The following is a 26,860-nucleotide window of genomic DNA, read 5'->3' as shown; positions in this document are numbered from 1 at the left end:
GAACTCTAATCCTGACCACATTCCCAGTTGATATAGGTCTAGAAGGAGGAATATTTTTTGTATACAGCTTCCCTAATGGCATAAAGGGAAGTAATTTAAACAGTCCTGATAGCTCTAGGAAGTTAACCAGGAGAAAGTGTTAATCTGATAGAGTGGCCTAAGTCTTACTTCATTATTCAAAGATCCCTTTGCACATCTCTTGTGCATACACTGACCAAATCCAACCCTGCTGGGAGAACAGTCTAATGCTGACAGCAGAATGACTGGTGCTGTGTGATACTTTCATTGCTATCATCAAAGCCATTGCCAACAGGAACCCAATTCTAGATGAAATATGAAGAATGCTGCTCCTAAGTAATTGCTCCAATAGATTTCATTAATACTGGTGCAATCAAAGGCAAAAGATCAGTCCTGAAACATATTGATACTTGTTCTGTAAAATCTGACAGCCCCAACGAGACACACTGCAAAGGTCCATGTTCATGGAGCCTACAGCTTGTACCAGGAAGCACCATTTGAGAGCAGGTCAGAAAGCCTTGATGTATAAAATGCTCTCCACCAGCTCTGGAAAGCTAGGCACTGTTTGCTTACAGAGGAAGCATTCACTTTCCAGGCACCTTTGTACTGGTGCTCACCGAGGAAATTTTCATCTGCCTCGGGTGCCTAATTACAGATGCACTTTTGTACTCCATTCTGTTCTTAGTGGAACACAGTCACAGCGTTTTACAACAGCTGGTGGGGAGAGAGCCCACATGCTGAAGCATTTTGGGGGATGTTGGCTAAAGTGCTGCACTAACTCTGTGTTATGAATGCCTGCCCTCACACAGAGAGCTGCTGGATATGCGTGCTGAGCTAAGTTTCATCTGGTTAGCAAGCAAAAACAAAGGGAGGGCAAACCCCAAAGCAGTTAATTTCAGTTTGTATGTATGTGTAAATATTTTTAAGGCTGTTCTTTGCTGAAAACTTTGAACGGGTCAAATGTGGCACCAGCTGTGAGTGAAGCCGTCCTGCCTGCCCCCTCTTGGTACCCCCTTTCATGCCTGAAGTCAGCTGCTGGTGGTGGCAAGTGGCTGAATTGGTGTGGGGAAACGGTCTGTCTGTAAAATAATGCCTTTTTTGTTTACTGGGGTACTTTGCAGGCAGATCACTTCGCTCATTGGGTCCACTGGAAGGGCTCAGAAATGTTTGTACTGGCACACGGGCGGCAGAGGAGGGGGAGCTGGGGCTGCTGCTCCACACACACCCTGCCAGTTTAACACGCTTGAACTACGACCCAAATAAGAAACAAAACTGCACCCTGGGCACAAACCAGAACTTGTGAATGGCTTTCTGCACCTCTCCCTTCCCACCATGCTTGGCAAACTTCACAGGCTGCTGGTGTGCCACTGAAGTGGATGCATAGATTTCCCTGCTCTGCTGAGCTCCTGAGCGCCAGTGCACGCCAGTCCTAGCTGGGTCAGACTTTCTTTGTACGAGCAGAGAAGCTGCTGGGAAACTCTGTCAGAGCCATGCCACAGCTCCTCACACACACTTCTCTCCCACAGTGATGTGGGGATGGGTGAGGAGGGGGAGCAGATGAAGTGGGGCTGAGCTTCCATCCTGCCAGCCTAAGCTTCCTTACAGGGCTTAGGGTCACAGTGGGACTCTGAGTGATGCCCTGGCTGCTCCCACAGCTGCCAAGGCTAAGAATCCAGAGATCAGAGTGGTGCCACCAAACCCTGTATCTGTCCCTCAGATCTCTGCTGTGCTCAGAACAGGGAGAGGATGAATAAGAGACCAGAGAGCCTGTTAGTACTTATTATTTGTATTATTATAGCACCTCAGTGCCTAATGGTGGACCAGGATTAGCACTGTACAAACCCAGAGCCAAAGTACTTTAGTCCTTGCCCCACAGGGCTCACAATCTCAGCTTCCAAAATGGGGGTACCAGGAGATGGGGGGTGGGGTTAAAGGGAGCAGTGACAAAACATGGATCGCTGTGATGGACAGTGTTGGTTTTTCTGCTAAGAACCATCAGTTCTTAAACATTTGGTTGGATGTAGGCATTCTTCACACAGTCAATACTTTGTATTTTTCATGAAAAAAAAGAGCATCAAGAAATCACACAGAATTTTAGGTTCCATTCAGTGAAAAACACTTTTCATTGCAAGAAACACACATAAGGTTGCTTTTAAAAAAATATGTAGCTTGTTCTAAGCAGATATCTGAACAAGTTCACAAAGTCTACATATGCAGTGTTTAAAGAAAGTTAAAACTTTGTACCCAACTTCCTTTTTTTTTTTGGCTCATTCCTTTAATTTGCACCCTTGCCAAGAAGAAAAAAAGAGAAAAGATATACCTTTTAGTTCTTTCTTTTCAAGTTAAAAAATAGAAGTGATTTCATCTCAGTTACTTTCCTGGCCACACTTGCATTTTTCCTGTGCTTATGATTTAGACAATAATCTAAATGGCAATGGTTACTTTGGTGGAATTAAACCCAGTGCTAGATACAAAGAGAGAGAACAACTGCTAGTTGAGGAAATGTGTGCTACCAGTTCCTCTGGTCAGAAAGTGTGATTACACCTTTGTGTGAGAAGGGGATGTGATTTACAGCTTTTGCACTCATATCTTATGTGCACGTTTTTAGTAACTTGTCTGGAAGGGGCCAAGTCCTGCTGCTCTGCTCAAAAATCCACAGCTCCTTGACACTATGCTCTGTTCCGCCAGCCTCCTACCACGTCTCATAGTTAATACTGTGAATAGCTCAGTGGACTTCAATATTCCTATTTTTCAACTACAGTTACTCTATGGTAGTAAGTGTTTGCAGGTTTGAGTATCTTACAGAAGCCTGGAGGACTGTACAGTTTGTCCCCAGGCAGAGGGGATGAAGGGAGACAAGAACTAGCTGGGCTGTGTGTCAAATCATTAACCATTTTCCACCCTCAGCTCTGTTATTTGCCTTTGGCACAGCCCCCACCAAAATCACCTACATAACCTTTACTCCTCACCTGAAAATAACTTCCAATATCAGCTTTTCCTTCTAAATTGCTGTAAACACCCAGGATACCCATATAGAGAGAGAGACACACGTGGGTCTGTGTGTGTGTATACAGGCATAGAGATGCAGAGGTGTAACACACACAGACATACCTCTATGTATCCAGACATATACAGGGATGTATAGCTATGGCATGGTTAGGAAACAACAAAGTCAGGTTTATTGCATTCTGAAGTATCATAGAACAAGGGTATTATAGGCACACATCTTAACTACTCATCCTTACTACAGTCCTAAAGCTCATTTACCTGAGATCTGCATCTGTAAAAATAAAGTTCCTTTTTTTTAATCTTTTTTCTTAGCTGCATGTTACAAAAAAAGACTAAATATCAGCCCCACGGATAGGAAATTACCACTTAATCTCGAGACTAATTTACTACAAGTAAAATATGCTATCTCATAAAAAGAGGTACTGCTGAAAGAGATATAGAGTAAAAAGGGACCACGGCTCTCAAGAGGTTTAAAAATCTCCCTATGACTCTTCCCACCTTGTAATAAATTTATAAAAAATATTTGACACAGAAAAAAATCTCCATGGAAAGCATCCTGCAGCCGTTGCACAGCCTCTGAGCCACCCATCTTGCCGCAGTTCGGGAGGGCAGGCTCTGTCCTGTGAGGACTTCAATCCTCGTCGTCCCGTCTGTAGTGAATAGTTTGTAATTCCTGAGCTATGAACATAGCCATCTCTCTGGTGCCTGCAGCCACCACTCGGCAGGACATAAGATCCAGAGGTCCCCCTGAGGACAAAAGGGTTAATGAGAACTGGCTTAAGTGATGTAAAAAAGGCAATATTCTAACTGCCTATGTACTCTTAAATATAAACCATGCTGTAATTAGGATAGGAAACACTGCAACAACAATCAGAGGGTTATTTCTTTTGGGAAAGACCTTGAAGATCATCAAGTCCAACCACTAACCCAGTAAAACATAGAAACATAGAATCAAGCAGGTTGGAAGAGACCTCCAAGCTCATCCAGTCCAACCTAGCACCCAGCCCTATCCAGTCAACTAGACCATGGCACTAAGTGCCTCATCCAGGCTTTTCTTGAACACCTCCATGGACAGTGCCTCCACCACCTCCACTGCAAAGTCACCCCCAAATTATATCACTCAGCACCACATCTACACATCTTTTAAATCCCCCCACAAATGGTGACTCCACCACTTCCCTGGGCAGTCTGTTCCAGAGCTTGGCAACCCTTCTCATGAAAAAAATTGTTCCTAACATCCAACCTGCACCTTCCCTGGAGCAACATGAGGCTGCTTCCTCTTGTCCTATTGCTTGTTACTTGGGAGAAGACACTGCCCCCTACTTTGCCCCAACCTCCTTTCAGGCAGCTGTAGAGAGTGAGAAGGTCTTCTCTGAGCCTCTTTTTTTCCCAGTCTAGACAGCTGCAGTTCCCTCAGCTTCTCCCTGTAGGTCTTGTTCTCTTAGACCCTTCACCAGCTTCTTTTGGCCACGATAACCCCATGCAGTGCTACAGACTGAGGGATGAGTGGCTGGAGAGCAGTCTGGCTGAGAAGGACCTGAGTGTCTTGGGTGACAACCAGCTGGCCATGAGCCAGCAGTGTGCCCAGGTTGCAGTGAAGGCCAATGTCATCTCAGCTGTTATCAGAAATAGTGTGGCCAGCAGGACTAGGGATGTGATTCTGCCCCTGCACTTGGCACTGGTGAGGCCTCACCTAGGGAACTGTGGGTCCCTAAATTTGATATTGAGGTGCTGGAGTGGGTCCAGAGGAGAGTGATGAGGCTGGGAAAGGGACTGGAGGGAAAGTCTGATGAGGAGAGGCTGAGAGAGCTGGGGGTGTTTAGCCTGGAGGAGACTCAGGGGGGACCTTACCACACTCTACAACTACCTGAAGGGAAGTTGTAGCCAGGTGGGGGTCAGGCTCTTCTTCCAGGCAACTTGTGACAAGACGAGAGGGCATGGCCTGAAGCTGTGCCAGGGCAGGTTTAGGCTGGAGGTCTGGAAGCAGTTCCTCACTGAAAGGGTAATTAGACACTGGAATGGACTGCTCAGGGAGGTGGTAGAGTTGCCTTCCCTGGAGGTGCTTAAGGAAAGACTGGCACTTAGTGCCATGATCTAGTTGATGCAGTGGTGTTAGGCCATTGGCTGGACTTGATGATCTCAGAGGCCTAAGCCAGCCTCAATAATTCTGTGATTCTGTGATTGCCCTTCTCTGGACACCTCAATGTCCTTCTTGTAGTTAGGGCCCCAAAATTGAACCCAGTACTTGAGATGCAGCCTCAGCAGTGCTGAATACCCAGGGAGGAGCACTGCAACAGTGGCAGTGAGCATCTAGATTTGTTCAATATCTAACAGTAAATGCAATATCCCCGAATTTTAGCAACAGGAAGGGACAGAACAGACATTCTTTTAGTCAGCATATCTTTCTTAATCCACCATATTTTTCCACAGTATATACTGGTCACCAGTAAATCATTACTCTGAGATGGGTACTACCTAAAAAAGCAAAACAGTAATTCAGACACTGTGCTGTCCTTTACTCCCTTCTGAGTCATCTCTGTTCAGACACGTACCTGAGAGTCCTCCTCCCTTGGGAGGCTATCTGCCAAAACCTGTGTGGAGCCTCAGCATTATCTACCAATCTCCTGGGCTAGCTATTTACTGTAAAGCTGATGCTTTAAAGGTATTACTCAAAGGCAGGGAAGTACAGTTTGACTCAGAAGACCTCTGATGTGATGAAAGCCTGGGCTGGAATTGCATCAGTGTGCTACAAATAACCAGCCAGAGTCTGAGGGCGAGTATTGATGGTTCTACAGCTGATTGCTGGAAATGGGCTAAAGCCATAGGAGAAAGGCCATACTGAAGTTAACACAAGTTGCCCCAAAACTGCCACTTGGTCTCCCCAAAAGTCAATGGAAAGGATATTTGGCTCACCTGAAGTGTCTATCACAGTGCCTCCTGCCTCTCTGATAATGACAGTGGCCGCTGCCATGTCCCAGCAGTGCAACCCAAACTGGTAATAGGCATCTGCAGCGCCGGATGCCAGATGGCACAGAGCCAGGGTTGAGCTCCCAATGACACGGACCCTAAACCCCACGAGAAGGAGACAAAGCAACATAAAGCAGAAGATGATTTCGATTTCAACTTATTGCAGAATGTGCAGGGTTGGGATTTGGGGTTGAGTTTTTTTTTTTTTTTAATTTTGAATGATTTTGGTGACAATAAATGTGAGACATTTACTGTAAAACACCTTACCCATGTGCTTGGGCCTTCAGCAACCTCTCAATGTTACCAAGGAACAGTTTCAAAGTTGCAGGGTCACGTTTTGGACCAATTTCTGTTAAAATTAAGGCCTTCGAGATATCTGCAATGTAGGGAGTGGTTTCCATTAATTCAGGTGTTGGAAATTTGGGGTTAAATTAAACACTAGTGGACTTTTCACAGCAAAAAAGACAATTTTCAGGTCCCTTTTTAATTGTTTTTTTTTTTTTTTAAACCCCAAACTTTTCTATAGGATAAGTGTGAAAACTCTGAATAAAAATTCAAGCAAGACTTGATTTCTCATCTCACTTGATCTGATCACAGAATGGCCTAGGTTGGAAGGGTGAGCTAAACACACTCTTAACAAATTAGAACAGGAAGACTAGAACCAAGAAAGCATTCTTACATTCCTTAACTCTTCCCATACACTGCTTTGTTTCACTGACCCATCAGCTTCTGGCAAAGTCACTAACATCAGCACTCAAGTAAAAATAACCCAGTGACCTGTTAATTAACAATGATGCTAATTTAGTCATATCTGAGAATGGGATGGTGCTTGAACAGGCAATTTTAATGCAATTAGTTAACAAATGCTAAACATCTGGGAATACAGTAAGAGGGAAGAAAAGTTTCTACTGGAATCACCAGTCACCCAGTCATAGCTCCCTTTCCTCCTGACATCTCAAAGACTGAAGACAGCCACACGACTGAAAAAACCCTTTCTTATCACAAACTAAAGCAGTACTTTCATTAATACCAACATCTGAATGTTCTATTTGTATCGTGTTCAGCAAGGGCAGTTCTGACCTACAGCAGGTGAGGCTACCAGCCTTGTGCAGGGCCAAAGGAGGGACTCACAGTGCCTTGCAGGGCGTTGTAGTGGTCCTGACGCCAGATCAGAACACTGCTCGTGCATAACAAGCTTATGCCAGTGGAGGTGGAGGTGGCTGATCAAATGCCAAATGCCCCTGCTGCTGCTGTGCCAGCTGAACTCAGAGGCATTAAAGACATGACAAAACTCAAAGGTTTAGCGATTGATCACTTACTAACTAGGCTGTGCCTAAGTGTCAGGCGCCGCCTTCTACCCTGGGTTGAAAGCTCAGCATTCATTCAGAGAGGGAATGTCTACCTGGTTATTACAGCTAATTGCAGGAGCTGAAATTTCTTAGCAGAAGTAGCAAGAAGGTGTTCAAAAGCAAATTAGGCTGGCATGAGACATCATTTAATTAAACAGGCTACTGGTGAATTTAGTATTGCAGAACACTGTGGATTTAAGCAATGCAGTAAGTGGTTGGTGAGTAACAGGGATGAAATTACACAAAAAGCTACAGAGTATCACAAAGCTCAGCTGCAGGAACACAGATTTAACAACTGCTTTTTTAAATTACAGCATTAAAATATCAGAACACCAACCAAGGCACGCTGCAGGGTATTTGTTGGTTAGTCACCACTGAAAACTCTGGGTGGTGAAAGCAATCTGCCTTAGGTCTTTTTGCATAACAGACCCAATTTGTAATTACAGAGCATTTAATGCATGCCTCGTTGCTGAAATGCACCAAGCAGTCACAGCACACCAGCCACAGCTAGGTGATGACTAAGGCTCTTGCTCTTTTGGGTGATCAAATATGTGTCTAGTGCATAAATTGGTATCTTCAGATTTTGTCACGGCTACAGGAGGAAACTGGACACTAAGAGACTAAGGCAAGGGAGAGGGAGGTCTCTGCTTAGGAGAAGGAGCTGGCTGATCACAAGACTTGATGGGGTTTCAGGAATTCAAGGTAATGGAGGGAAATTTACTATCACTCCTATAGAGGCTAGAAAAATAAAGAGGCTTGGTAGAAGAGGTTTAGCAGTAATATGGATAGATTTGAGTCAAATACCAATTCTCTTGACCACAGAAGTTAAGAAAAAACCAACAAAATATACTTACAGTACTACCACATGTAAGGTCTGACCTGAATCTAAGCATGAGAAGAAAGTATCATTCAAGATCAAAGGGAAGATGGATCCTTCATTTAAGTGTATCCTGACTGCTTGGGCTCCCATACCAGCCCTCTACAAACTTTTGTATTGACAGAACAGTGTCTGCCTGGGCTGTGGTTTCAAATGATTAAATCTGCACAACGAATATGTAGCACAGATCAGTGTTATACAACAGTCATAATTCCTGCAAACAAAAAGCAGGAGGTAACATGACACCTAGATCTCCAACACATCATGCACTGGTGGAGGCTACTTGAGCTCCAGTGGTAGGTACAGGGGAAGACACTCTCTGTTCCAGGGCTGAATTAGTTCACTGAAGCCACAGTCCTTCTGGGAAATGAGAAACTGTCATTTTATACACTTAACACATTAAGAAAATAGACACAAAAGAAGATCCATCTTCTCTGGTGAAATTGGCCACCACCAAATGATGGCTTTCAAAACAAAGGAAAATGCCAAAGCATTTGGAAGAAGCCAGAAGGCTCACTTCTTGCTATGTTCTAGACACCCATCTAGACGCTGTGTCCAGAGAAAGGAGGACAAAAGTAGCATGTGCCAAAACGGTGCCTTGCTCAATTGGAAACCAGAACTCTGAGAACAAAAGTGAATGAGGCCATTTGAAGAGTGGCTCAGCCAGCCCAGCTGGGAGCACAATTGTTTTTTCCTAACAGTCTTTAGGATTTTGTGGAACATGAGATACTCAGGCACTGACAAAAACGTGGCATATAATCAGGGATTTAAGTCTTAGGAGTCACTGACTTTGCAGTGTTCTCCTTCTCTCCAAACGGAGACATCAGCTCACTGTTAATTTAGGTAAACTGCCAAACTCCCAAATATCAGGGGAGTTTTGATGCAGAGTTTGATTGAGGCACTACAACCAATTCTTTATGTTAAATTGCTTGATTTTAGTGTGTTTCAAGCTCATTACATCTCTTCTGGGCGTGACAATTTTACCATCCCCTGCGCACAGTGATGTCCATTTTTGGCACACGTCTGCTTCTGTCTACAACTGTTACATCCTCCTCAGCATTTTGACTGATTAAAAGAGGACTCCTCTACACATATCTGGTTATTGCTCTCTGTTATCTTTAGGTAAACAAACAGATTGGTTTACCAACAAAAGAATTCCATTAAAAGGTTGACTAAGTGCTGCTAGCAGCTATTTATTGTAACACACCTCACAGACAAAAGCAAGCTGTTAAAGAACTCCTAAGGAAGCATGCATCCTTTAGATTACTTGTTAACATGTATGCCTACAGACATGATACACTTTAGGATGTACAACTTATTGTAAAATAAGTGAATAACAACCACCACAGTACTCTGAATTTGATTCACCACTCCCATTGCCTTTTGCTCATTAAAAATAACTGAGAAAAGTGAGGCCAGTGTACAGCTGGAATGAAAATGGTGAATCTTCTCACTCTTCCTTATTTTAAGCAACAGTGATAAAGCAAAATAGTTTAGGATTGTTTAAATAGTTCATATTTAGATGTAAATTAAAAAAAAAGTGAGGAAAGTTGTGATTTTTCAGAAGAAAACAAACACATAACAACAAAATTATCATGCAGGTGAAATACTTGCCATCAGGATAATGATGTTCATTATCCTAATGATGATTTGCAACAACTCTGAAACAAAATTAACATATTCCTTTTAGAGTTCTAACAAAATCTAGACCAACCTGTCTCTTTTGATACCTGAAGCCTTTTGTCATTACAAAATGCCCCTTGACCTCTTCTACCAGTGTATAATCGTTCTTCAGTGCAGTGGTAAATTACACCAAATTCAAGCTTTAAGATTTTGAAAAGGAAAGAAATGAATGCAACTCAAATTACTCATCATAAATATAAACAACTACTAATGGCAGAAAGATCAGCAATATTTTAATTGGCACATGTAATCAAAGGTTACATTGATGCTAATAAACTGGAATCATTTTACTGTTACTCTGACACTGAGATATAAGTCATATAAAATTCAGTTTATCAAGAGAGGTTAATGCAATCTGTTTGTGATCGTCTAAACTCTTGCAGCCTGTGTTCACATCAGGAGGGATTAGATGCTGTGCTGATTTCAAATTCAGTTGCATGTTTTTACTGGGAAGTATCTAAGTCCTCGAAGGCAAGTTCTGAATGCATTACTTTCACTGGTGACAGCTACACCTAGAAGTAATCCCACTGACTTGGGCTGGATCCTGAGGCTTTGCAGCCCTAAATATATAGAGATACCATCAGTCAGACATCCAGACTCTGCAGTTATGGTGCACTGTTTATATGCACTTTACTTTTCATGATGTATTTCATTTACCTGACTTTTCCACCCAAGTAGGATGCTCCAAGTACTCCTTGTTCAAATAGTTTTCTGCAGAATCCTTTTGTTTATATATAAAAGTGAGAATTTCATGAAGTCACCCAACTCCAAGAGAAGGAGTTTGAAGAGAAATACCAAATACTGTGACCCCTGATGAGAGCTTGAGAACAAACAAGACTGGAATTTTTGTGGGAGTATCTGTTTACTGCTGAGAAGAGGATCAGAATTTGGCCCTTGATTTAAATCCATTTCTGCTGCTTTAACAGGGGTCACCAAAAGATTCAAAAGCACTTTACAAATGTCAGTTATCAGCTCCTAAAACCACCCCTCCCTAAGTGCTGTTAGCAATATTTTACTTAGGGGTGGGTAGACAGACAAAAATTAAGTGACTTGCCCAAGGTCATGGAAGAAGTTGGTAACAAGGTCAAGAAAACATCTCAGGTGTTCTGGACTCCAAATCTTTTCCTGCTGCCCTCCTCCATTCAATGTGATGATTACATTCATCAGAGACAATTCAAAGGGAATAGACTGTCCTTGCCCCTTACCCTGAGGTCTTGTCTAAACCAAGGGACAAACTATTAATAGACTCTTTCCCTGAAGACATCTGCAAGAATTTCTTCAGTACTGTTCAAGGTTTACATTCAGGTCAGTTCCCCTGTGTGTACTTTGGCTCCTTTTCAGCTTACTGCTTTCTTTCCAGTTTGTTTACTGAGGGAGATTGAAGATAATTCTTTATTTTTGTTTCAGCTTTGTTTAGTTTACATAACCCAAAAATATGAAGCATCAAAATCACAATGGTGTTCTAGAAAACATAAATATTACAGAAAGCTGTCTGGCAATATTATGGAGGATTCAAAAAAGGACCTTTGGGAATGAATAAACTTCAGAAAAGCATGGAAGGGTTTGTCTACAGTTTTCCATGTTTGAAAAGCCTGACTAGAGGAGTACACAACATTACTCTGTTTAACTCGGCAAGAGCCACTAGGGCATCTGAAAACGGTGTTGTTACTGCACAGAATTCTGGCTGGCTTTACTTACAGCTCTAGCTATGTATTTAAGATCATGGAATTAGGCTGAAAGAGGCACATTCCTTGGCAATTTGACTAGCTGTTTCTCCTGTGTGTATCAAACAGAAAACTGGCAACATATGGGGGAAAAGGCAGTAGCATGAATGAAGTATAGCTAGGAAACTCAAAATGGCACATATGAAGGCTGGGTATTTCCCTCCAGCACCCCCCACCCTCACTGTCATGTGGAAAACACAGTTATTTTACCATGTTAACAAACCCCACAAAGGCAGATTAAATGAACTAGGCTTACAGTATTGCACTTCTCATGGATATTGGTTCTGAATTGCCTCATAGCAGCAGTTACCTTTCACAGATACTGCTAGCAGGAAAGATGCAATAATAATAACACCAGGAAACTGGGAGATGTGTTTGCTATATGGACAGGCAGCATTCTATTTAAATCCCTCTGGTTTTGTCTTACAAAACCTTGCTCACATCAGTATTCCCTTTTCTCCCCACCAAAAACTTTGGCAGTATTTACTATAATTTGTAGGAGTTCTCTTGTAACTGCCAGTTTGCATGAGCAAGGTTTGCAGAACCACGACTGCAGACTGGTAGACTACAATCAAATGCATTTTACCAGTGTGGAAAAACCTGAGTAGTGGCTGCTTGCTATTATTTTCTAATTTTAAAGTTCCCACGTGGTTTTGAGGCTTCTAACCAGAGCTCAGGTACCCATCTTAAAGAACATATTTCATACCTCTTTGTTAACAGCAAATCCGATGCTCACTGCCACTGTTGGAAATCTGTGCAAAAGAAAAGAGATTAATTATTATTGATTAAAACGTAGTCCTTATGCAGCTCCCTCAGGCGACTCCACATGGAGTTCTAGTTGAAAGGAATCTGGGGGTTGTAATTGACAAGCAACTCAATATGAGCAAGCAGGGTGTCAAGAAAGCCAGTGGCATCCTGGCTTGGATTAGAAATGTTGTGTCCAGCAGGAGTAGGGAGGTGATTGTCCCCTTGTACTCAGCTCTGGTGAGGCCACTCTTCCAGTATTGTGTTCGGTTTTGGGCACCTCATTACAAGAGGACATTCCTCTGGATGCTGCTGGAGTCAGTGTAGAGGAGGGCAATGAAGCTGGGGAAGGACCTGGAGAATAAATCCTAAGAAGAGTGACTGAAGGAGCTGGGGATGGTTAGTTTGAAGGCTGAGGGGAGACCTCATCACTGTCCACAGCTACCTGAAAGGACCTTGTGGAGAGGTTGATGCTGGTCTCTTCTCACAGGTAATAGACCAAGAGGGAATGGCCTCAAGCTGAGCTGTGTCTGGGTAGGTTTAGGCTGGACATTTCATTAAAAGAGTGGTCAGGCATTGGAACGGGTTGCCCAGGGAGATGGTGAAGTCACCAACCCTGGATGTGTTTAAAAGTCATTTGGATGTGGTGCTTGGGGATATGGTTTAGGCTGAACCTTGTAGAGTAGGGATATTGGTTGGACTTGGTGATCCCGAGGGTCTTTTCCAACCTGAATGTTTCCGTGGTTCTGTGATTTTACTTGTGTCAAAATGCTCTTGACTTTGGACTTTCTCCTTTGCCAACCTCTTTAACTTTGTCAGTTCCTTAAAAAAATATAATTTAATATTGGAGAAAGCAAGAAATAAACACATGAAGATACCAAGTCTTTAATATAAATGTGTTGTGTATTTTAGGGAACTTTTGTTTGGCTTTAGTTTAATTGAATTATCCCCTATAAAATCATTCATGTGGCTGTAAGAAGTCATCCCTTTTAAGAGCACATTTTGGTCAAGCATCTGAGATAGCAATTAAGTTGCACAGAGATACCTTGCTACTGACATCACCAGAAAGAGAAACCAGTTCCTCTACCCTTTCTTTTGTCAGAGTGAGGATCATGTGTTTAATTTGCTCCTTTTGACTAAAGTATAATGACTGCATTTTAAACAACAAAATAAGTTCATCTCTTAAAAAAAACATGTTTTGAAAAGGCCTGTAAAGGTCCAGAAAATATTGCTAGGAGAAAAGGCCACATAACTGCATGAAACACCAGCACATGACATGCCCCACACCTTGAATTCTGTGTAACTGCACCAAAAAGTTGGGGTTTTGTTTTAATCATAGAATCAGAATCATAGAATGGTTTGGGTTGAGGGCCACCCTCAAAGATCAGCTAGTCCAACCCCCTCTGCAGTCAGCAGGGACATCCTCCACTAGATCAGGTTGCTGTGAGCCTTGTCAAGCCTATCTCCAGGAATGGGGCCTCAATCATCATCCTGGGCAACCTGTTCCAGTGTTCCACCCCCCTTCATGGTGCAAAACTTGTTCCTAACATCCAATCTATACCTACTCTTCTCTAGTTTGAAACCATTGCCCCTAAGGGTAACTGCAGTTATGTTAAATGACTAATTGTAGGACAGAACAGGTTTTTAGCATTTTAAGTAGAAGTACTATGAACATTAATTTACAACTCCCTGCACTCAGATGGTGAATTCAACTTAGTAATCTCCAGATTTCTTTTTGCAGTGGTGCTATAGAAGTTTAGAAACTTTCTCTGTGCACAACTCAGTTTTCAGTTCTGCTCTACCTCTGTGTAATGGTTGCACTTCCTAGGAAAAAAATGAAGCATGTGTATTGGAAAGGCAGAAAACACCACGAATGTGTAACAGCCACAGAAGGTGTGAGGCCAGGTGTCATCAGAGCACAGCCCTGCTCCTGGTTCAGCTCAAGCCTCTGCACGCTCACCTGTGGTTATATATAAATGAGCTGTGAGTCAAAACCTTTGGGTCATTAAGCAATCAGCAGAAAGTTCAGCTTCCCTTTAGATAACAGGATTGAGCTCTCTCCAGCACAAACACACACTCCCTCAGATGCACTACGAGAGGTACAGGAAGATAAAGGGATGACTCCTACTGATGAGTCAAAGCAACAAAGCTACCATGGTAAAACTCCTGTAAGGGGAAAGGAGGATTTGTGAGAAGCTGCACTTTGTGCATTTCCCATCTCACTGTCAACTCACCTGTGCACAAAGTTGCACGTTCCATCAACAGGGTCAATAATCCAGGTTGGACTGTCAGTGAGGACACATTTTGAACCAGCAGCAGTGGATTCTTCTGCAATAAACCTGCATTTGGTGTAGAGTAAAACAGAGAAATTTGGTGTCTCAGAAAACTGGTTTAGGGATGTGTCTTGGAAAGTCAAACTCCAGTGCTCGGTTGTTGAAGAGAAACTTGTTTTCAAGAGAAGTGATTCTTCCTCTTCTTGTGAGACCCCACCTCAAATACTGATGTCCCCATCATAGGAAGGACATAGAATGGTTGGAGTGAGTCCAGAGGAGGGCCACAAAAATGATTCAAGGGCTGAGGCACCTCTGCTGGGAGGATAGGCTAAGAGAGCTGGGGTTGTTCAGCCTGGAGAAGACTCTGGAGGACCTTATAGGCTACCTTACAATACCTGAAGGGAGCCTACAGGAAGGCTGGAGAGGGACTTTTCATGAGGATGTCTAGCAATAGGACAAGGGGGAATGGTTTTATGTTGAGGGAGGGTAGGTTTAGAGTAGATCTGAGGAAGAAGTTCTTCAGTATGAAGGTGGTGAGATGCTGGAAGAGGCTGCCCAGGGAGACTGTGCCTTCCCTGGAGGTGTTTGTGGTCAGGTTGGTTGAGGCCTTAAGCAACCAAGTCCAGCTGAGAGGTGTCTCTACCTATGGCAGGGAAGTTGGAGTAGATGATCTCTAAAGTCCATTCCAGCCTAAGCCATTCTGTGATTCCGTTTCACACACACACAGATATATACACATCTACACACACATATATAGTTTTGGTATATAAATATGTATGTATGTATAGACACAGATACTGCTTTCTTCATTTGGGAACAGGGAACTGTCATATCAACTTTGAAGGGAAGTTCCCAAATCTGCAGCTTATTATTTTTCATGGCAAATAAAAGAACTCTATGTTCACTTTCCCAGTATACCATTAAGAAAGTCATGGAAGTACAGGTAGAAATGGATCCCTGGAACTCTAGAAGAAGTTTTTTTTTAATGAAGAATGTAAAAACTGCCTATTGCAATAAGTAATTTAAACTGCAAACTGTAGCTGCTTCCCTTTTGCAGGCAAATTCAGTCAGCAGGAAATAATGCACTCTTAGAAAATCCACAATCTCACTCCTACTTGAATTTTTCACTGCAGTCTGAGTCAGGGAATTAAAGGGTTACAAAGCTGAACTTTCTTCTTCCCATGACCCAAAGAAAATCAACAAATTCATTTGTATGTTTGTTGTTTGGATGCACAAGGCACACATTGAAATCTGAGCTCATCTTCTCTTGTTCTGCCCCAATTCCTTTAGCAGTTATGCCTTTCCCCCCCCCTCTTCCTTCTTTTTCCCTGGGAAACGAACATCAAGTTCTGGCACATTTCCTGTTGACCTTAATTATCCCTGCTCTCCCACAAACTGCCCAGGGTCTGTTTCTGTAAGTGCTGTGCAGGTACTACTCTCACAGATTTTAATGAAGACCTCTGTGTGCAGAAGGTGTAGAATCAACCTGCTAGCACTGAATCTTGCTTTTGGTTTCACATTCAAACAACTGGTAGTGGTATTTGGAATTCCTGCAAATGCTTGAAGCTGAAAAAGTTCCTCTTGAAGACACAAAGAGGAAAAATATTAATAAATAAGGAACAATATCTTTGGCAGAAATAGTTGCTTCCCTAGCAGCTATTTTCTTTTGTGCCCTCAACACATGCTGCACGATGCCATACAACACTTGCAACCAGGAGCTTAAAATGTTCTGCAGACAGCACAGGAGGAGACTTCTTGAAGTTTCCAAATGTTGATTTGTCTTCCCTTTACAGAAAGGGGCTATTTTGATGGTGTTACGGGCCCTAGGAGTTGGTAGGAAAAGGAAAGCAGGAAGTGTTTGTTACTCTTTTCATCTCTATTAAAGACAGCAGCTGAAGTGTTAGCATGCAACTAGAAACAAGAATGACTTGAACAAGTGCTTGCAAATCTTAATCAAACCTAACACCTTGCAGACTCCGTGTTCTAAATATTCCATCACTTTGTCTTGTTGGTGCTGTACCATTTGACTTCTGGTTTACAAATCTGGCAGTTAGCACCTAAGCCCAGCCCCAGGCTTTGGACGTGCTGCTGGCTGCAGAGGAAGCTCATCTTCTTGCAGATGGAGCACCTTGCATCCCTTCTCAGGCCGTCCACCTTCCCCATATGTAAGACCTCTGCTTCAACCCTCTTGCAGCACCCCCAGCCACAGCCTGAAGTGCAGCTGTTGTCTACCCAGTCAAAGAAAGGTGAAATGGACACCTCTTAAAGCCAAGATTATTTCCATGTCAGGTGTTTTGCTCCCAAGTTCCCTAAGTCTGTCACCTTTTTCTCACAGCGGTTGCAACATTGCAGTCCTCAGATACAGAAATGCTACCATCAAGTCAAGGCACAGGGGTGCCATTGGCCAAACCTTCATGTCCAAGCACAATTTTTCCAACATGGGTGCAGGGCTAACCAGGTGCACATTTAATGAAATTTAGGCTAACAGGTTAATGTAAACCCCTTGTAGGATACTGGCAACTCTGACAGTCCCTCAAGGTCAACATCAGATGTGTTGCTCCATGGCTCTGTCTTATAAAAACAGCTAGGCAAAACATTCAGCCTGAAGAGACCACATTTTAAGAACCACAATTTTAGGAACCAAAGAATTTAGAAGACCAAAGTTTCAGAACAGCTTGAGAAGTGGGAGGGGCAGTCATGTCATTACAGTAGTTAATTTAATAGGCCAGCCTGCCAGCTCCAATGACCTCCCTTCAAATCTGGATTAAAGCTTTCTCCAACTGAAAATGAGTCCACTAATTTTAGCCTAGCCTTAGTGTACATCTGTTCACACCACAGTGCCACTCAGAAATTCCTTGCTGGAACAGCAGAGAAACTTCTTACAGCATAAGCTACAGCGGGAGTGATACCCAGTTGAGTGCAAGACATTCAGAACAGGGCTTTCCCTCACCTGTTTCTTCATGGGGGGCTCTTAGGGCAGAAAGTTGGGGAAGTAGGGTGGGATGTCACCCTTTGTAATGGCCGTGTCCTGGTTTTAATGTTTACAGGATTAAGGCCACAGTTAAGACCAAAGATGACAACTTGTCTAACAGTAAGACAGGCAAATGGCATAATGACAGCCCTTGAGATTCTGGCTGTGCCTATCCACACTTCAAGTATCTACCAGAAACAATAACCCTCTGAAAAGACTCCCCTGGGGCATGTCAGAATGTCAAAGAGTGGGCAGAGAAGAAAAGTTAAGTGTAGCACGAATCAGGATGCCAAGCAGAGGAAAGAAAAAACATGGGACAGAATTACCTTTTTTAAACAGGTTTTCCTAATATTTCTCTTTGCTTCTGAGTACACTTCCAATATCTCAAGACTCATCACCACCACAGTGCAAATGGCACAGATTGTAATGAGAATCATTTCATTTTTCTAACTCCTAAGGTACATTTTAGATTCAGAGAACATCAGAAATCAAGACAATTTAAGACAACAAAAAACCAAACCAGAAACCTTCAGTGATGCTTTCCACAGCTAGGGGAAGGGAAAGACTGAGCAGAATTTAGAAGGTCTTTTAGTGTCTTAATTGCATTTTTATTTAAACCCTGATTGCTACTGTGGGCTCCTCACTGCAGATGTTTTAACCTAGTCTAGTTGAATCTAATTTTAATCTAAATGCAGTCACTGTCTCAATGAACTCCAACCAAACCCAACAAGCAGTCTTGAAGAAAGGACAATTCCTTTATTGTCTTAAGAAGCCAGGAGTTAACTGTACAGAGTTAATAGCTGGGATTTTTCAGTTCCTAGGTCTATGCTGACCTTACAAGTTTTGTTCCCAGTTCTGGCTAACTTGAATGCTTCTGATGATTCTCATTTTATGTGAAAAATATATGTTTTGTGTTCTCTGCCAGACTCTTTAAGGCAAAGAAAGCCAAACCAACCCAAAACCAACCAGCACAGGAGGGGAGATGAGGAAAGAGCACAGCCAGCAACAGTAGAAGGGATATTACACAAATAATAGGCTTGTAAAGTCTTGGCACTCTCTTGAGAACGGCAGCCAAGAACCACACGTTGTGCTGTACAGTACTGCTTCAGTATGTGCTCACACACAACACGTATTTAGAAAGCCATATTTAGGAGCAGTGCTCTTTCTGCTCCTTCTTATGCTGATTTTCTTTCCAGCAGCATCACTGACAATCAGATTAGTAGCTGAGCCCTCCAGATTTTTCGCCTCTGTTGATTTCTGCACAGCACTGGAGTGCAAGGCTCATCTCCATCACAGATGCACACGGGTAGAAGGAAGTCATACAGTATTTAAGGGATACACAGCCTCTGCAGGAAGATTAATTTCATCCTTGTGGACTGCAATCAAGTGTGGGAATTGATTGCAGAGTCTTTGCATCAAACCAAGCCTGGCCAACTGGTACAAAACCTCCCTCTAATCTGTGCATGTGCTAGAAGCTGCTATTTCCATATTGACCATAATAATTCAGGAGGAGTCAACAATCTGATCTATTTTTAAAAGCTTGGCTTGACATCTCACGTAGTACTTTATAACCTGCTTCTGGGTAATCATCAAATGATGATGATGGACAACCCTGCTTCTCACTGATTTTAGGATTCTATACGCCACAAAGTGAATGTGATTAAATATGTTGGTTGTCCTGATCTGGCAAACATTTATGTATGATGGCAAAGGGAAGCGAGAGAAGGGTCTGCAGAATTTGCTATAATTAATTTAATCTCTATTTTAAGAGATACCCTTATCATAATTCCTAGAGAACAGATCAGTATTCTGAAAATCAGGGAGATTCAGATGAAACCTTTAGACATGATGGCCCTACAGGGGAAGCACTATGATTAAATGCAGCTGGTAAGCATCATAACTGTTAGAAAATATAAAGCTCTAAGTACAGGAAAGTATTACTTTCTGAGGAAAAAAGGACTTCTATGAAAGCATCCAACAGCAAAAGGTTAATATGTAGGAGAGTTGTGCAGCTTTCTAAACCCCCCTTTAAATGCCAGCCAGATATACAGCTCTTAAAGGAAGAAAGGTTTCTTTCTATAGGCACTCACCTGTGGGAGGGAAACTTCTCCTTCAGAACAGAAATAATTAGATTTTCCACAAAATGATCAGTTTCTGTCACAAGATCTGCTGCAGACGTCTTTGTGGACACTTGTTTCTCCTCTGTTAGAGCTTTCCTAACAATCTGAAACAGAAGTTCACAAATCAGATCTCTTGGCTGTTCATCCTGTGCACACTAAACTAATACATTTACTGAAAAATTACAGCTAAACCTGAAAAGAAAAACAACAACACAACTGGAGGCCTAATTCTACCAGAGCTTGTTCTAATTCTTCTGACTAAAAACCCTTCTGAGCTAATGAGTAGCCTTTGGGAACACAGCATTTGGAGTCACTCTTACAAGAACCTTTCATGACAGCTCAGAAAAGCGGGCAACTAATGGAATAAAAGGGTGATTGCAGTCATCATGCTTTAGGAAACTACAAACCCAGAATTCATCTAAGACAAGAAAGAACCTCAGTGTCCAGGATTTTTAAAATGGAAACCCATTTTTCTTTTATTTTCTTCTTCCCTTTCTCCTTTCTTTTTCCTCCCTCTCTTTTCCCCTTTTATTTTCTTTTCCTTTATTTTATCTCTTTTTTTCTTTTATATCTTCTTTTCTCCCCTTCCCTTCTATCTTTTTTCCTTTTATCTTTTTTACTTTATCTTTTCTTTTCCCTCTTCCCTTTTCCTTTTTTCTTCTATTTTTCTCCTTTATCTTTTCTTTTTTCCTTTTCCCTTTCCCTTCTCTTCCACTTTCTTTTTCCTTTCCCCTTCCCTTCTTTTCCCCTTCCCTTTTCCCTTCCCTTCTCTTTGCTTCCCTTCCCCTTACTCTTGCCCCTTCCCCTTTCCTTTTCCCTTTTCAAATACCCCACTGCTCTCTTACTTTAGAGAGCATGAAATAAGGCAAACCTCTCTGGTTTCTTTTTAGCCAACAAAGACACTCTTAAGTTTATTTTTCTTGGTGTATGTGGGTTTTTGGAACTTCAAGAGCTGACCACCCACTGACTCCCAAAGAACTGCTACATAACTAACAACAACAAAAAAATCAGACTTTTCCCCAGATATGGACTCAGTGATCTAACCCTGGACTCTCTTCTGGAAAAGTCTTTATCTCACTTCTGTTATAAATTCAGAACTAAACCACATCACGTAGTAACGCACACATGGGAAAAGAGTTAATAAAAGCTTTTCCCATGTGAGGAGCTCTTTCAGGCATTGCAATGGGCTGCCCAGGGAGGTGGTTGAGTCACCAAAGCTGGATGTGTTTAAAAGTCATTTGGATGTGGTGCTTGAGGATATGATTTAGGGTGAACCTTGCAGAGTAGGGTTATCTTTTGGACTTGGTGATCCTGAGGGTCTTTTCCAACCTGAATGTTTCTGTGACTCTGTGATTCCCCTATTTTCTCATCTTCCTTTTTTGATTTTGTTTGTTTAATTTGGGGTTTTGCTTGTTTGTTTGTTTGTTGTTGGTTTTTTGTTTTTCCTTTTTTTCAATAAAAAAAGAAAAATAAGGGGTCAGGATGCAAATGGAACTAACTTAGTCTTTAACCATTACGAATTGTAAACTATTTGAAATTAGGAAAATCAAAACAAAGCAAAAGGCTTGGACTGATTGATCCTTGTGGTCCCTTCCAGTCTGGCATTCTCTGATGCTGTGATTCAAACATTAAGCATCACTAATTCATACTGAATTACATCTACTAAAACCAGCACCATCAAGACCAAGATTGAAAGTCCTTTCTCAAACCTGCCTATTTCAATTGTTTAAATTTACATTGATCAAAGTATTTTAAAACCACTGAGAAATGTTTGATGACCGAAAAACCAGTTCTGCTGTATTTTGCACGGGCAAAGGAACCAGCAATTCCCAAACTTCAGTCTTGGCTCTTGGGTTTTATAGCATAAGACACTACTTTGGAAGGGTGTGCTGATTGTTCTAACAAGTTCCTGATGACTTGTTCATGAGCTGTAAACCATTACCTATGCCTGTTTACTTTTACTGAGCTTGTGAGGGCAGGTTAATACTTTTTGGTGTGGAGTCATGCTGAAGTTCATCACTGTATATCAAAATATGAACCATGCTTTAAGCTTTTTATTCTGCTTAATGATTTTCTTGTTGGCTTTACCATAGAAGCCTTGGTGCCATGGTCTAGCCTTGAGCTCTGTGGTGAAGGGTTGGACTCAATGATCTGTGAGGTCTCTTCCAACCCTGATGATACTGTGATACTATGATACTATGTGATACTATGTGATAAGAGTGAGCTCTTGGAAGGCTCTCAGGCTCCTCCTTGGTCCACAGTAAAATCAAATCACTCAACTGTACTATATCTCAGCTGTATATTCTAAAACAAAACTGCTATGCTGTGCCTTTTCCTCAAATAGTTCTTCACTTCCATATTGCCTACGTACAAGGAACTCACAATGAAAACAATCAGCCTTTGGAATAGTCTCAGGGAAGTGGTGGATTCCCCAGCATGGACACCTTCTTAAGTTTCAGCTGGACAGGGTGCTGGGCCATCTTGTCTAGACTGTGCTTTTGCCATGAAATCTTGGACCAGATGATTCCTGAGGTCACTTCCACCCTGTTGTTCTACAGCTGAATTGCTCAGAAGTAGAACTTCATGTAGCCAAAGAGATGAGGGACACTACTTCTCTTTTCTTCCCTTCAACACTCCTTTCAATAGAGAAGATTTGAATTTCTTCTTAGCAGTGCCACGTCCTTGGCTCCTGTTTGTTTTCAACACACAGTGGATTGAGAAGATTTTTGCAGCTATTTAAATCAGTAAATGCCACTGCTCAGCAGTAGCGTGAGATCCCACCTGAGCCTTGCTTCAGAAAGAAGAGCAGAGGTGAAAGCTCTCTCCAAGGGATGTGCTCTGCCATCTGCTGCTTTTCACTGTGTGCTCTGGAGCTTAAATCTCTCCTGTTTGAACACAACTCATCACTGAATTGCCTATTTTTTATTTCATTATTTTTTCTGGCTGTTCATGACCATTTAAGATCTGTTTCCTGCCCATTTCTCTGGTGACCTCCAAGTACCAGCCTGAGGCTCCAAGTTGTTTTGGAGGTAGGAACAACGAAGGGTGCGGCTGATACAATGTGGTGGCTGAATGCCTTCTCATCCGTCTCCTGCCTGAGCTGAGTAGGCACAGTCCTACATATGGACTGCTTCTGCTCTTCCCACCTTTTGTGCAACTTGTATGTTGTGGGGAGAGCAGGAGAGGAGCTATGATGCTGTGCTGAGGTCACCAGCCACAAGCCAGTACCACATCTGTACTAGCTCACCTGTTGTACCAGGTGATGCCATGGGATGGATGAGTTCCTGCAGATTCTCTTACAAAGATCTGACAAAAGGCACTTATGCTGCATTTGCACCAGCTTGGATGGGGATGCAATCCAAGACAGTTCCACGCAAAGACCACGTTCTCTGCATCACTGATTGGACAGCTTTTATCCTTCACCAATCCATCAAATAGCTCAGAGCAGTCCAGAACTCAAATTATGTTAAATAATCCCTAAAAATTCATCTGCCTGTAAAGAGTGTTAGAGTCTGGTGTCTCAGAGTACTTTGAGAGCACCACACAGCTCCTCTCCTTGCAGAGCCTTGTCATAAGGTTTGTAGATACCCACTGTGATTGCCTGGTCTTCCCAGCTGGGTGTGGAGCTCCCTTAAAGTCGCTCTGTAGGTAACAGGCAGCAGATAAGGCTAAGAGCAAAGGAACTACAGGATAGTGAAATGAAAAGAACCAATTACTCCTGTTGCACAAGATTGGCAACCAAGATGTTGCATTCTGGATGTAAATCTTGTTTAGTGGGCTTTATTGCTGTGTTATCAGCTGTTCCTAGATTATGGGGATTTCACAGAAATGTTGGGAGCATGGTTATTTAAAACAGAGTCACTCAACAATTTTAGCCCATGCTGTCTCTCCTCCAATAAAGAATTGGCTAGATCTTCTCTAATGCCCTGCTTGGAAGCATTTGAAGGGTTATGTGAAACAAAGGACATGCACACCCGTGCATGCATGAAGACCACATCCCAGAGCAAGACCCAGCCTCTCCCTGCTCCCTCTTTGGTTTGCCACAGAGCAGGGGAAATGGAGTTGCAAAGGCTTAGTGCAGTCATGGTTTTGGACTCTTCCCTTCCTAATGCTTTTGTGAAATGAAGCCATACAAAAGAGAAAGGGGAGGACAAAAGGCCAAGATGCCTTCCTTCTCCCCCAACATCTGCAGGAAAGCCATCTCCACTGAGGTGCTCACGTTAGATATTTCATCTCATCACTCTGCTTCTACTCACCACATACTTTTGGGAGCTCCAAGATGGATTTACTTGCCTGCAATATTGTCCTGGAATATTTGCTCACTTATAAAATCAACTATCTAGACCAAAAGCAAAACTGCCTCCATGTCATTTAAGAAATACTAATCTGTTAATCTGCTTGGCTAAAAAAACCCACAAAAACTCTGTCCATAGCATAAAAATATTCCCTGGGAGCAAACACAGGGGAAAAAAAATCTTGGCTTTTTTAGATATCAGTGAAAATTCTGCCCCTTTTTAGTGGGATTCTGCTAGGTCTCTTCTGTCTTGTAAAATTATTTCCTGGTATAAAAACAAGAGAAGAAACTATTCCAGAGCATAGATTCCCAGTCATGCAAGCCAAAAGGGGAGACCAGGAAACTGCATTACTGATCAATTTGTCCTGGAAATCCAGAATCTTGACTTGCATGCATTTCTTCAGGTTGGTTCAAGTGCCTCTTGCAGACACTTTCTAATGATTCCAAGCCTTTCTAACCTGCCCTGGTCCTAAGAAATGCATGGTCTTAAAAAATCCAAAGTGGCAAAACTTCATGCCAGGATGGAGACAGGACTCAGATCTGGGAGGACAGAGAAAACAAGCAGATTCCTGGGGAAAGATATGAGAGTGGAGAGGTTGAAGGGACTGGAAGAGAAGCAGAAGAAAAATATGAACTGGTCCAATGGAATTAACTATTTTTGGTGACCAAACCAAAACTCAGTTTTATGAGTCAATTTTCACTCAAATCCCCAAACCTATGTTACACTGCATTTTGTATCTTTATCTCTAGCCTCTTTTGGGAATAGCTGGAAGTGGTTTGACACTTAAATAAAAGATATAGCCCTACCTGCAACCTTTGTTCTACAAGGATCTCTGATGTTTTTTCTAACTGAAAATGCTCAGCATCATTACAAAGTTAATAAAACCCCTACTCAGCTCCAAAGTCCTCCTTAAACAACATCCAACAACTGGTTTAAACGTGGCCTGCCAAGGAACTGGCTGTTTCCTGCCTGGTGCAAGGTAGCCATGGCAAACTTCAAACTGAAAAGATGGACTAATCTTCTGGAACGTTTATTTGTTCCAGGAAGAGGTGCTCAGCTGTGATCTTCTGGGTGATGAAAATAACTGGAAATGGTTACAGCTGTCTTCACAAACTGGTATTTTAAGAAATAAGGTGTGGAGGCTTGAGCAAGTTGTGGAAGCCCCTCTTGTGAAATGGCTGGCAGAATGAACATGAGGGAGAGACTCCTGTTTGGAGAGTCTGTGAGAGCATGACCTGTCATCCTGATGTGGATTATCCATTTATTTCCTGTATTACTAAAATCTCCTCTCCTCTGGCATTATGTCCATCCTTGTGTGTGCCTTCTACTACGGAGAAAAACCGTGTAACAACACATGTAAGGAAACATTACAGTTCTGGGCTCAGGAAAAGGGGGCTCCTTACACCACAGTCTACAGGTACAAAGTGCGTTTCGTAACAGAGCGAAATGGAAGCAGTGCTGCTCAGGTTTGCGTTTTACCCAGTTTCTCAGCTGAACAATCTGCTGATCCCACTTCTCAGCTCTCTTAGAGTCAGTAGAGAAGTCTTGCTGCTTGCACACAGCAGGGCCAGACTGTCTCCTGAGGTGACTAGCCTTCTGCTGTGACAAGACATGTATCTCAAATAAGCTACTGGATGTAGATCTTCACAGAGCCACTACCCATTTATCCCGAGCAAGTGGTAGGTTTCAGCCACTCTAAAGGCCCTGGCACATGGAACAAGAAGACAAAACCTCCCTGACAAGACTCTTCTCAGCACAAGCTGCTCAAACCCAGACACTGATGCTGTACTGTACAAACACACAATACTCTGGATAACACACCAGGGTATAAACCCTCCGTCAGATGTGCATTCAGCCTTAGCATCGTGTCATGCTCCAGAACAGCACAATAAATGCCTGCTCTACATCTGAAAGAGTTACCAAAGCCCTTTCATGCTGACAAAATTTTACGTCTCCATTGTTATTAATATTGTTTTATTTAAATGAAATAGAAATACCTGCAGTCCCAAAATAAACTTGCTTTCACCTGAGCTGTCTCTTCGCCCTTCTGCTGGATAACAGCCTCTAAGAGAAGAAATCCCAAGGGATGCGGCCCCGAGGGAAGTGGCCCTGAAGGGAAAGCGGCCCTACGATGGAAAGAGATCCCAAGGGAAGCAGTCCTCAAGGGAAAAGATCCCGAAGGAAGCGGCCCCCGAGGGATGCAGCCCCCGAAGGACGCGGGCCCTGCTGCCGACATCCCTCGCGCCGCAGAGGCCGACGGCTCCGGTAGCGGCCCGCTTGAGCGGGTTCCGAGCCCTGCCGCACTCCGCTCCAGCTCCGCCGCACCAGCCCCACGGCCCTTCCTCGAATCGCCCGGGAGAAGGATGCTCCGGCCGCGGGGCTGCCCGACCCGCCCGCCCTCGGGCCCTTCGGCGGCCCCGTCCCGCAGCTGGGCAGCGTCCCGGAGCGCTGCGCAGCGGCACTGACGGCAGCTCTCACCTGCCCGGCGCGGCGCGCCAGCTGCACCGCCACCTCCACGCACTCCTGCCAGGGATCCCCGCCACCGCCGGCAGCCGCGGCCCCGCCGTCCTCCTCCTCCTCCTCGCACGGCTTCATAGCGGCGGCGGTGGAGCAGGACGCGGAGGGCGCGGGGGGCCGGCTCCCCGCCGAGGAGCGGCCGCGGAGGAGGGTGCCCAGCGCGCTCACCGCCGCCGCGGCCGCCGCTGTCACTCCGCGCCCCGGTGCCGCCCCGCCGCGGGGAGCGGGGCGGAGGGAGGCGGCCCGGCGGGAGCTGCCGATCAATGGGGAAGGCGGGCTGCGGGCTGCTGGGCGCTGACTTTAGGTAAGACCG

At 43.4% G+C, this 26,860-nt stretch overlaps 2 protein-coding genes across 6 annotated transcripts in view; one reads left to right on the top strand and one right to left on the bottom strand.

Moving 5' to 3' along the window:
• Positions 1 to 1,788: 1,788 nt before the first annotated feature.
• On the bottom strand, positions 1,789 to 26,742 carry IMPA2 (inositol monophosphatase 2). Its single transcript, XM_064150244.1, has 8 exons — positions 26,509 to 26,742; positions 19,706 to 19,839; positions 14,606 to 14,710; positions 12,334 to 12,379; positions 9,935 to 10,043; positions 6,262 to 6,370; positions 5,941 to 6,092; positions 1,789 to 3,774 (listed from the first exon to the last, which is right to left on the bottom strand). The coding sequence occupies exons 1-8, from the start codon at positions 26,623 to 26,625 to the stop codon at positions 3,659 to 3,661; spliced, it is 888 nt and encodes a 295-aa protein (XP_064006314.1). The 5' UTR covers positions 26,626 to 26,742; the 3' UTR covers positions 1,789 to 3,658.
• The window catches only part of MPPE1 (metallophosphoesterase 1), a 42,741-nt gene continuing 42,602 nt past the window's right edge, over positions 26,722 to 26,860 (top strand). For all 5 annotated transcript variants that reach the window (XR_010303771.1, XR_010303770.1, XM_064150240.1 and 2 more), the window contains exon 1: positions 26,722 to 26,851. The gene's annotated coding sequence lies outside the window, so the exon portion shown is untranslated. The remainder of the gene's footprint in view (positions 26,852 to 26,860) is intronic.

Source organism: Pogoniulus pusillus, chromosome 10 (assembly GCF_015220805.1).
Source record: "Pogoniulus pusillus isolate bPogPus1 chromosome 10, bPogPus1.pri, whole genome shotgun sequence".
In the NCBI taxonomy this organism is placed as follows: Eukaryota; Metazoa; Chordata; class Aves; order Piciformes; family Lybiidae; genus Pogoniulus; species Pogoniulus pusillus.
Note: the sequence above shows the minus strand (reverse complement) of the source record. Positions and strands in the feature narration are given on the sequence as shown.